Raw genomic sequence first — 12,500 nt, forward strand, 5'->3', positions numbered from 1 at the left:
CCCAACAGAAGCCACTAGTGAAACTCCTCGTTCATTTCCTCTGCTAAACCATCCAAGGGAAGCTGGGCTGCGTGCATCAACACCAGGCCTGGGCTGAGCCCCAGAGGAGACTTCTCCAGCCTCTCCGCACAGCAACCATCCCCCACACCCCCGCCCCCCACCCACATGCCTCCCGCTGCCTGGCCGCTTGGCCTCCTTCACGCGCCTGTTGATGCTTGTCCTCCCTGTGATCCCTGCAAAGCTCGCAGTTAATCAAGATAGCCGGGCTTTAGACGGCCACTGAAGTTATGAAAGTGTCAGCCGGGCGGAGGGCATGAGCGTCCAGCCTGCACAATCGATCGCTAACTGCTCCGCATGGAATTCCAATTACTCTCATGCGCCTGTGTTTGTGTTGCTTTTGATATATGCTTGTCCATGCTTGCACATGTTTGTGACTCTACAAGAGCTGTTGTATGGATTAGTGTTGTAATTATTGGTGTTTGAGTAGATGCATTGGTTTGATTAATTGTGTACACGTAGGCAAGAAGAGATGTGCTTGCCCCCCACCCCCATACGGATATAAAACATACAGACCTACGGCAAGGGCATACCTTTCTATTGATGTATTGTTGCTTGTATAGCATGCTGCACATAGTGGAATATCGCAGTGCATAGAAGTAAAATAGCCACTGAAAGGTCACTGAATTGGTATGTCTCTCTGACTGACTCAAGCCAACAGATGATAATGTTGTACCGGCTTCTACAGTTTACGGCTTCAAAACTGAAATGAATGTCAAGTGAGTGTGATTGATATGATGGAGATGTGTTGATGTTTTGCTGAGGCCTCCGGTTTGTCCGAGTGCCTGAGTTGAGTGTCCATAAACACACGCTACTGCAGAAATGTGGGGAAGACAAATGTTTTCTCATGGTTTTTCATTCCTGGAGGTTCGACACAGGTCGGCCTCAGACCAATGAGAGTAGACAGCTGAGAATCCTCCTGCATGCTCTCCTGTATCTTCCTCTTTCTGTTGCATTTTGACTATTTTCTCTATAGATCCAACTTTAAAACCAGCTATCCCTGTGTGTGTGTGTGTGTGTGTGTGTGTGTGTGTGTGTGCGCGTGCGTGTGCATGTGCGTGCGTGTGTGTGAATCATCCTAATAATGACTCTGTTTGGATGTCTTGGTGCCCCACATTGGACATAAGATATTTGGGGTGAAGACAAGTATAGCACTTGAACCACAGGCATTTGATACACACACACACACACACACATACACACACACACACACACACACACACACACACACACAATGACATCAGACCTCTGAGCATACTGACCTCAACAACGTGTTGTTTCAGCCTCGACTCAATCACCATCCCCCGCAGTCGCTGCCTGGGAGCTGAAACGGATATATATACCGGTATATAACGGATATGTACGCGGCTATGAAGGCCGCCACTATTATATTCAGTTGACCATGAACACCTGAGTTCTAATGAGCTGAAATGTTTGGATGTTCTCCCGTACGGATCACACAAGTTCAAGCTGATTTGGCAGCCGCTAATGTGGGACGTGACTGGGGCTGTTAAGATGTAAATTAGCCAATTATTTTAGTTCGTTATCTCGCCATCTGCACTCAAGCCTGGCACTTTTAATATTCTAAAAAGGATAGTAATTAAAGAAGAACAGAGGCAGGGGAACTTTTCCCTGCACAGATGTATGCAGTCAGCGAGGTTCTCACATTTCCTGAATTAAATCATGTGCATTAGGAGATGACAGCTGTGTCGATTTTCTGTTTTATTTGAATTTGAAACTGAAACGGATTATTTCATGAAAATATTAGCCTTTCATCACCATTCTGAAGTATTTGATTTTTGTGTGTACATTAAAGATTTAATACTGTGTTTCAGCATTAACCATGAAGCCAGGAAAGCCGCAGTGCATGTAGGCCATGATATAGGGGGGTGTCTGTGAAGGCTTATGTTCGGACGGCGGCGTTTGATGTTTTCCCACGGTCATCAGACTTCAGCTGAGCTGCACAGCTGTTCTTTTTAACCTGACTAAGTAGGAGGCAGAGAAAGTTTATACAAGGCAGAGAGAGGGGGAGAGAGTAAGACAGAAGAAAGAGGGGTTAGAGTGAGGGAGGGAGAGAGAGGAAGGAAGGGATAGAAGGAGACAGGAGCAGAGGGAGAGAGAGACAGTGAAAAAGAGCGAGAGGAAGGGCGAGACCACCATTTCCTGTGATACCTGGTTTCTTTCTCATGACCACAGACCCCAGGGCTCGCCGCTCCCTCCCCTGAGCCACCCGGCCCTATGTCTGCCCACAACAGCTGCTGTCTGGACAGCTCCACACACACACACACACACACACACACACACACACACACACACACACACACACACACACATACACACATACACACACACACACACTGTCAAATGCCCACCACTCCAATAAAGTTAAACTCACATATGCACTCAACAAATCGATCCGTCTGCCTGTCTGTTTTTCTCTCACTCTCTCACACACACAATCATGCACTTCATTTTCACTGGTTCTCTGAGGTGGAAATGTAAGCTGGACACCAGCGTGTCACCATCACACAGCACACAGGTGCCCCCTTTGGCAGGCGAGGGGCATTGCACCTCCATTCCCCACGGTCTTTGATTAGCCCAGTTCTGCAGTGGGACCACTGATGACTTAGACAATTTCCTTCATCTTCTGTCTGTTGCACTGTACTGAAAGCGCTGGCATATTCCCCTGTGCGAGACCGTATTTGACTCAAAGCACAGCACGGCGGCTCTCAAAATAGAGAGAATAGGAGTCCATGCTCAAAATAGAACAAACAACAATGCCACCAGTGCAAGTATGCTCAGGGCATTCTTCTCCAAGGGCCTGTGTCTCTTCAGATGTTTCAATATGTCAGTTTGCCCATCAAGTCTTCTGTTCACCTGCTTGCTGGTTCAGGAGCAATGCTCTTCAGATTAATCAAGTGAGGTCTTCATTAGATTCAATTTGTTGTCTCTTTCGCAGTGCTGTAAAGAAACATGAGGTGGCAAATTAACATCAGATCCATGGCTTGTGCTGAGGAGGACTTGCCGTTCTTGCTCTCAGGAAGAGGTGCATTAGCAGACACCCAATGCCTGTCACTCCCTCCTTCCAGATCGTTCTCGGAGTCTGTTTCTCTCACCTTCATTGTCTGTCACTGTCTTCTCTTTCTCTCCCCTTTGTGCTCTTTTTTCATCTCTCTTCTTTCTTTCTATTCTTTCTGTTCAATTATTTCTATTATATATATATATATATATATATATATACTGATCATCTACTCCTCTCTACAAATGAAGCGTTTCTTTTCCCACTTCTCTTCCTCAGAACAAAAAGCATGTATTGAAGATTTGAAAATGGATCCACTTTAATATCTAAAAAGCTTTATTTAGATCTCCATGAGAAGTTCTTTTCTCAGCGACTGTTGCTTGACATTGTCATGGTGACACTCTTGCTAAGCTCTTGCTTAGTCCCCCCTCCCCCCCCCCCCCCAAGCATACTTTGTATACTTTGTGTCACCTTGACAGAAATGTCTTTGTCTATTTCTGGCAGAATAATTTGTGGTTAACAGGAACACGGATAACAGAAGCACTTCATGAAAAAAGTGACATCTCCTGGTCAATAGTCTTTGCTCATATTAATACAAAAAATACATATTTTATTCACTCACCCTCTAATGATTTACTTTCACTGTATTTTACTCAACTGTGTGTGTGTGTGTGTGTGTGTGTGTGTGTGTGTGTGTGAGAGAGAGGTATGAGAGCTGTCAGGTGTGTCACTGGAAGCAGACCACTGTAGCCCAGGAGTCCTTTAATGCACAATTACACATTATAACACATGCCTTCATCTCATAACTATTCATGGCTCTCCAGGAGTCACTCAGACAAGATGTGTGTGTGTGTGTGTGTGTGTGTGTGTATCATCCCAGTCCATTAAGACCCTTTGATTGGCCTTTTGATGGCTGTCTTAGTGTCTCAGCATTCACTCTTGCCTGTGTTACACTAAGCCAGGCTATCAAAGCCGCACAAAGCTTCTGTGCTGTCCGGCTCTCTCTGTGCTCCTCAATCGTGACCCTCCCTCCCCTTTGAGTGCTTGGCCAGTCTCTCTCTTTGTCTGTGGGCTCCTATGGTTAAAGCATTAGCTTTAGTTTATTCCTATGGGCATCGCCCTCCGTTTCGCAAATACCACAGTGACCCTCACCCCTTTCTCGAGTGGGGTCGGGCATATGGCCAGTTGTCAAGGAGACATATTCCTGCCACATCTTGCCGCAGAGTGTTTTTTGAAAGCTTTTTTCAAGAATGTGGCCAGACATGCTCCGAGGACCAAATTGGTGTGAAAACCTCGAAAATTCTCTGTGCTGAATGTGTTGATTTGTTGTTTCATCTCGATCAGCCGCTCCCCCGTCACACACTTGGTTGGGCATGTGTGTCGAGCCTGATTGCTTTTTCTTCTCCAAATACCACCGACTGGCCAAGCGCACTTCTAAAGGCTGATGGCCATTGTGAAAATGTCACCCAGTGCCATCTTTATGGTCACGATTTACCATACAAACAAGCAACACAGCCTAAGGTATCCTCTCAGCCACAGCTATGTAATCACCCTCTGAGTCGTCATTCAGATGATTCACACACTCACACACACACACATACACACACACACCACATACACACTCACTCACTCACTCACACACACACACACACACACACACACACACACACACACACATACATACAATTTGACCACTGTAGCCCAGGAGCCATAAAAGCAGTCATCACAGCCTGAGCTATCTGCTCAAATGCAGCCAGCCTCGGTAAAGTTGTGCCTTAACAAACTCAATCAGTGGCTGGCCTTATACTCATCACAGTCCTGCTGAATGCTCGGCTGCCTGCTAATTTGTTTCATTAAAGGAACCAGGTTTAATCTGGGATATTAATCTTCTTGCCCAGAGCCAATGTGCTCGGTATGACTCATTGGAGGACGAGTCAGAGAGAGAGAGACAAGGAGAGGGGTGGTGGTGGGGGTTGGTTTAACCCTTAAAGGAGTAGGAATGTTGAGAAATGAACGTTCTAAAGAATATCTGGGTTCATTGAATTCAACATAGAATTTTAGAACCTTCAATTGTTGCGGAACTTAGAACGTTCAAAAACCTACACCTTTAAGGGTTAATGTTGCAGATCCAGATATCAGGTGTTTCCGGTACAGGTCTGCGCCAGAGGCAGCATCCAAGCATCCACCACCCACCAGCTCAGTGTGATGGTGTGAAGTGAAAATTAAAACTGGACCATTACTGAGGCACTAATAGAATAGCTTACTGTGACACACCCAGATGTTTCCAGGGGGACGCTGGGCCACGTCTGGCCCCGATCTGGCTCCTAGTCAGTCGGCACAATGTCATATCATTTGAGTTGAGAGTGGAGGTGGACAATTACCGAAACACTAATAGAAAATGGACACTTTGCAAACTCAATGAGAAAGGTTGGACAGAGAGCTTTAATCTACCTTCAGGCATGGCAGGTGGCTACAGAGTATAGAGTGGATGTTGGCCCCTACAATCATTTCATTAATAATTAGGGCTAGAGCTAACAATTATTTTCCTAAGTTTTTCGATCAGTATTTTGCAAAGCCAAAGATCATGTCCTAAAATATCTTGTTTTGTCCACATGCCAAAGATATTTAGTTTGCCGTCATAGGAGAGTAGGTAAAGCTGAAACACACAGAGTCCCTCCCAGTTTGCTGTACCTTGACCCTCTCCACAAATCCAAGCCACCATATATGTGGAGGAAATTGAGCATGTTGCTGTGTGACTGTGTTTAGGATTAGTTCGATTCACAGCTCTTGGGCAAACACAACCCAGTCCCCCCCCCCGCCAATATCCCATCACACTAGGCACCGGGGAAAGCAATCACCAGCTCAGGTGGGCTTTTGGACCGCTGCTTGAGCAGGTAGGGCTCCCTTGATTTTTTGCCCAAGGCAGTATATCCTCAAGGCTTTATCTGTCCTGACATCTCATATACCTGGTGCTGCTCTTGCAGTCACAGGCGCTGGTCCCACAGGTGGCTGATCTGCTTGGGTTTGCTTTCCTGCATTCCGCTGGTCATTGTAACCGTTGATGGTTAATGAGGAAAGTCAGATTGAAAAACATTACCTTTGCAGCCATCCCAGTCTTGCTAATGGTTACAAATGGAAACGGGAATTACCGGCTACTTGTTGTTCAGCAGTGAGATGGATGAGATGGATGTTTTTGTGTTGTTTTGGAGATTGTGGAAGAAACACATATACAAATCTGTTCATTTCCACTGGCATATTTACATTGGTGGATTTCAGTCTGTTTTGTACACTGAGTATACAGGCTCTCGATTGATCTGACAATCGTTTGGTTGTGTATCTATCTCATACTCTGTATGTCTGCCCTAGCTCTCTGAGCCTGTTAGTCCTGCTGTCAGTCTGTGCGAGAGTGTGTGTGTGTGTTGCTATAAATGTGGCCGCTTGCTTTTATACCTCTGAAAAGGCAGGCAAAGTTCAAGAGCATTTCACTGGAACTGTGAGCACTGATATGAAAGGCGCAGACAGGAAGCTGGACTTTGAAGCTGAATGTTGCCTGTTGATTTGTACAGTCCAATAGAATGTCTATGGCATTCCAAAGCAGCCTAGAGGTCAGCAGGCTTGTTTACAATTTCTCTTTTTGTCAGTATGCACTTCACTCGACTGCTGAAGGACTCAAGTATTCAAGCGGTCTCTCTCGCTCCATCTCTGTCCTGAGCCTGTCCTGCCTCCATCGTTTCTTGGAGTCGTGAGTCTGGACACACACAATCACAGTACTGTGATTTTGCTGTCTCTCGCCAATTCATGCTTTAGCTGAGGGATTGTGTTGGTATCTCCAGTTAGTGTGTCTTCTCTTGGACTGCTCTGCACTGTGGAGGATTGTTTGGCTTCAAATAAGGTTGACTGTCTCTACACAACATTCAACACATATAGTGTACTTCTGGTGTAGTAGTGAATGGTTTGCTATTTGCATTGTTTCTCCATATGACTAACCACAGAACCTTCCCCCCATCTGCTCTCCTCCTGAAGTTAGTGTAGATAAGGCTGCTTGGAGTTTTGATGGAGTTTCATGTGCAGTTATCCTGTGAAGTGTTTTATTTTGTGTGAGGTCTGTGGTAGACATTTTTTTGTTTGAAGTGCAAACATTTGTTCGCTCTCTATCTGACTCAGTCACTGTGTATGTTCCCCTTGATCTCTCTCTCTCTCTCTCTCTTTAAACTCTATGGTTTTGGAGGTTGTTGTGTCTGGATGAAGTTCTGTTTTATAATCCCGTGTCTCTCTCTGTCTGTCCATCTGCAGTGTGGAAGCCGATGCCCAGGGAGGTGAGGTGGGCCCGTCTCTGGAGAGCAGTGGTTCCGGCTACGCCTGTGGTCCCGTGACGCACGGTGCGCTGGTCAGCAGCACCAGTGCCCTCAGCGACCGCTTCGAGGCGCCCATCTACGCCCACATCCTGCCCGGCCAGCAACGGTCGCGGCGGCCCAAGCTCCAGCACTCGCAGTCCATCCTGCGCAAACAGGCCGAGGAGGAGGCTATCAAACGCTCGCGCTCGCTCTCCGAGAGCTATGAGCTCTCCACCGACCTCCAGGATAAACAGGTAAGGGAGTTCGGTTCACTTCAGTTCAGTTTAATTTCATTATGCAGAGCAGAGTCAGTACAGGGAAATTGCATTATCAGTCAAGGCAGCACAATACAATACAAATACAATAAATAAATGCATTTTATAAAGTGCAATTTTAGTAAGGTGCTTAAAAATTTATGGACCTGTTATGGAAGTGTTAAAGTTCAATAGAGTTATGTTGCTGGGAAAAAAGCATTTCCTGAGTCTCAAGAGACGAGCAGAGAGACACTGGTACCTTTTACCCACTTGGCAGGAGCAGGAGCAGTGGGTTGCAGGGGTGGGTGGGGTCCCGGGTGATGCTACACCCACACCAGGGGGATGTGTTTGGCGAGATGTGTTTGTGACAGTTGGGCTCTTTTCAGCCTCCTCAGGAGGTGGAGGCGTTGTTGGGCTTACTTGACCTCCGGGACAAACAGGTAAGGGAGACCTCTCAGCTTCTCTGGGCCCTTCCCAAGGTCTCTGTCTGCTAGCTCAGTCTCCCTATGCATCTGAAGCTCTCTGTCTGCTCACTGGAGCTCCAACACCACTGTCTGCCTTTGCTAAGCTTGTCCTCTAGCTCAAATTCCAGGTCAGGGGCAAATGTGTATTGATCCCACAGAGAAAATTCGTCGAAAGTGACTCTCAGTAAGGAAAAAGAAAAGATAACACAGACGTTATTCCATATCCAGGGCAAAGTTAATAGTTATATGGCATATAAACCAAGCAAGGATTTGAAGACCCACTGCGGCCATTTGGTTAAACCCTATAATATAATTCGAGTTCCTTAGTGATGCACATTCATATGTTGTTTTCACAAATAAAATCCTTTCATCACGAAGTAACAGCTAGTATGTATTTCTGCACCTTCTTCCTCATCCCTGAAGCAGGGATTTACTTAGCCCCGCCCCCTGTCTATGCCTCTGTCACAAAGGCCCGTCCCCAACTGTAGCTAAACTGTAGCTACATTTAAAATGCAATGGTAAGTTCAAATATTGGAGTTAATTCAGCAGACGTACTGGCTTGCTTATCCTAGCGTAAGAATGCAAATACATTGCTTGGACACAACTAATTTCAGATATGAACTCCAGACAATCTGGAGTTGCCTTGCCATAGCTTACCTGTGGGCAGAGTTGCCAACCATTCCATGAAGGATACCTCCTTCCAGAAATTACCTGAGCTTGCGCTGAAGGTGGGTCTTTGACAACACAAGAGTTAGTTGCCTGTGATTTGTCCTATTTTGTGATGTCAGAAAAATGGGCTAATTCGTGGTGTCATAAAAAAAATGGCCTAAAACAGGCTATAGGCTTTTTAAAAAAAATTGCTGCAGTGGGCCTTTACATTATTTGAGTTATTAGAGTTGCTCCAGCATCTACCTTAATTAGTGCCTCGAGCTCCAAGTTCCAACACTAACAGGTGACCAGCAAGTCACAGAACATAGATGGTGACAAGTGGATGACAGAGACAGAAGCATTTGAGAACAGTAGAGGGAAGAATGATGCATGGTGGTGTAAGGATATGTTAACTGTGATAAGTCACTAGAGGATCTCTCTACCAAATCATTCCTTGACATGCCAGTGATTATATTAAGCTGGTTTAAATCATGACAATTCCACTGTTCCCTGCTTTATTATCTACATTGGAACTGAGAGAATACTACATTTACACAGTGTTTTACAGCAGACAGAAACCTGAGCTTGTGTGAGAAGACCGCTGGGTGGCCTTAGGGCTGACTTTAGAACAGGCTTTCCCCCACCTCTTACCTAAAGCTGATCTGTAATAGACCATAGACACACTGCTGATCCTAGATCAGTGGGTCTAGTCTCCCTCTTTCGACATGGCTGTGTGCGTGGCTGCTTCTGTAACTCGACAAAGCCAGGAGGTGCCGTAGGGGCTAACGAGGATCCAAAAGCTCAGGCTTCCCTAATTGGACTCCTCCTCACACGCTCTCCCCAGCTGTGAGGGGCCGTGGATGGGAGCGAGGCTGGAGCTCAAACACCCCCCCCACCCCACACCTTCTCCATACCAGCAGGGGACGTTTATTTTCCTGGAGACCACCGGGCAGAGCCACCCCGCCAGGCGGGCAAATGTGATTAACGCTGCCTGGCGTTGGCTTGAGCGCAGAGGAAAGGCTTAGGCTGGCAGGAGTGTTGAGGGAGGGACGGAGCAATCTAGCACCAGTTGGCTCCCGGAGTAAAAGATTTCTAATGATGATTCCACTGAACGAGAAAAGTAGACAACACATACTTGTAGGCAGACAGTCAGGCACACACACACACACACAAAGCTATGTACCACAGTCTTTTACAATATTCACAGAGCTATTTATAGTTATGGGAGAACGACTGTTATTATCTTCATTTAGGATCATTAAGCCCTGGAAAATCTCACATCTCTAATATTATTATTTTTTTCTGTTCCCTGTTCCTCCTGCTTACTTTTCCCCTCCTTTCTTTCTCAACCTCCCTCCCTCAATCTTCACCCCTCCTTCCCTCTCTCTTCTCTCTCTTCTCTCTCTCTCTCTCTCTCTCTCTCTCTCTCTCTCTCTCTAGGTGGAGATGCTAGAGCGTAAATATGGGGGACGTTTCATAACCCGCCATGCTGCACGCACCATACAGACAGCCTTCCGCCAGTATCAGATGAACAAGAACTTCGAGCGTCTCCGGAGCTCGATGTCAGAGAACCGCATGTCCCGGCGCATCGTTCTGTCCAACATGAGGATGCAGTTCTCCTTCGAGGGGCCCGAGAAAGTGCACAGCTCCTACTTCGAGGGCAAGCAGGTGTCGCTGACCGACGACGGCAGCGGGAGCGGCAAGCTAGGCGCTCTGGTGCAGTCCGAGTGCCGCGACATGGTGCCGGCCAACATAAAGTCGCCATCGTCCGGCGCACAGGCCGACTTTAGCGACGCCATCACCGAGCTGGAGGACGCCTTCTCGAGGCAGGTCAAGTCACTGGCCGAGTCTATTGACGACGCGCTCAACTGCCGCAGCCTCCACGGTGATGACTCGCAGCCCGAGTCCGTACGGGGGCACCCGGATTTAGACCGAGGTCACTCAGAGGTGGTGGCCTACCAGAGCAAGCCGCTGACGCGCAGCACCAGCTCGGACCACAAGCTGGACGAGATGACGGCGTCCTACAGCGACGTGACGCTCTACATCGACGAGGAGGAGCTGTCGCCGCCGCTGCCGCTCTCGCACACCGTGCACACCGCGGCCATCGAGCGGCCATCCAGCACGGAGTCGGACCTGCGGCTGCGCTCGTACAACTCCTCGTCGCAGGAGTACTGGTCGCTCGTGCACAAGGAGGACAAGGGCGGCGGCGGGGGGGAGACGGACACCAGCTGCCGCAGCACGCCGTCGCTGGAGTGCCAGGAGCAGCGGCTGCGCGTGGACCACCTGCCGCTGCTGACCATCGAGCCGCCCAGCGACAGCTCCGTGGATCTCAGCGACCGCTCCGACCGGAGCTCGCTTAAGCGGCAGAACGCGTACGAGCGCGGCGGGCCCAGCCAGCAGAGCAGCCCCAAGCACGTCTCGCACCCGGGTTCGCACCCGTCCCACCACCGCGACCTGCCCCCCAGGGGCCCGTCGCGGGATGATGACATCATCATCGGTGGACCCCAGCCGCCCATGCCTCGGCATCGCCCTCGCCAGCTGGAAAGCCACCTGGCCATCAACGGCACGGCCCACCGGCAGAGCAAGTCTGAGTCGGACTTCTCGGACGGCGACAACGACAGCATCAACAGCACGTCCAACTCCAATGACACCATCAACTGCAGCTCGGAGTCGTCGTCACGCGACAGCCTGCGTGAGCAGACGCTCAGCAAGCAGACTTACCACAAGGAGACGCGCAACAGCTGGGACTCGCCCGCCTTCAGCAACGACATCATCCGCAAGCGCCACTACCGCATCGGCCTCAACCTTTTCAACAAGTATGTCGACCCGTCACTCGGTCCCGCACTCTTAACCAGGGTGCTCATCAGCATGGAGTAGCTTCTCTGTCTCGCAGGCTTTGTGTTAGCGTCGTTTTCGAGCTGTAACTTTCATTAAACGCAATCAGTGGTGCGCGACCTACAGTGAGAGATCAAGTGTTGAAATTGTACACACAATTAATCTCGAGTGTCTCAGAAGCACCTTAAAAAAAGCAGGGCAGTGTCATTTGGAATTTACATATATCTCCATATTCTGTGTCTGATCATGCAAGAGACAGTGTTGTGTTATATTAGTATGAGGAGGATTATCTAGTACTTTTCTGATTATGTGTGTATGCATGCACATCTGGGTCTGTGTGTATGAGAGGAGAAAGGCTGTGAGAGAAAAAAGAGTGTAAGTGTGTGTGTGTGTATATGTGTGCCCAATTACAGAGAGGAAAAGGGCCTGTGTATGTCGATGATTTAAGAGTGTTTGATTGTTTGGATGTGGGACTCACTGTTGAAAGAGGAGGGCTGCCTGTAATCTTGGATGATTGTGGATTTGCTTTCATTCCTCCACGGACCATTACGCTTCGTTTAATCATGCGAGATGAAGAGCAGCTCCCCCCCACCCACACACACACCCTCCCACCCTTCCCAAAAGAAACCCAGCCCCCTCAGAAGTCCTCAAATCCAATACTGTGACACAGATTTGAAAGAGATCAAGAGTGTATTAAAGTGACTTCCATCTTCTTCTTCTTTCCCTGCTCTTTTTCTCCGTCACTCTCTTCTTTTGTCTCTCTCCATCCCTCTCTGCCTCTCTTTCTTTCCTCCACAGGAAACCGGAGAAAGGTATACAGTACCTGATAGAGAGGGGGTTTGTTCCTGACACACCGGTGGGTGTGGCTCACTTCCTGCTGCAGAGGAAG

General features: G+C 48.2%; 1 protein-coding gene across 8 annotated transcripts in view; it reads left to right on the plus strand.

Moving 5' to 3' along the window:
- Window positions 1-12,500, plus strand: part of iqsec1b (IQ motif and Sec7 domain ArfGEF 1b) — a 179,545-nt gene that overhangs the window by 148,865 nt on the left and 18,180 nt on the right. For all 8 annotated transcript variants that reach the window (XM_048253904.1, XM_048253905.1, XM_048253910.1 and 5 more), the window contains 3 exons: window positions 7,370-7,664; window positions 10,217-11,592; window positions 12,410-12,500. The exon at window positions 12,410-12,500 is cut by the window's right edge and continues 71 nt beyond it. In XM_048253904.1, coding sequence (XP_048109861.1) covers window positions 7,370-7,664; window positions 10,217-11,592; window positions 12,410-12,500 — 1,762 coding nt within the window. The remainder of the gene's footprint in view (window positions 1-7,369; window positions 7,665-10,216; window positions 11,593-12,409) is intronic.

This window comes from Alosa alosa, chromosome 10 (assembly GCF_017589495.1).
Source record: "Alosa alosa isolate M-15738 ecotype Scorff River chromosome 10, AALO_Geno_1.1, whole genome shotgun sequence".
Lineage (NCBI taxonomy): Eukaryota > Metazoa > Chordata > Actinopteri > Clupeiformes > Clupeidae > Alosa > Alosa alosa.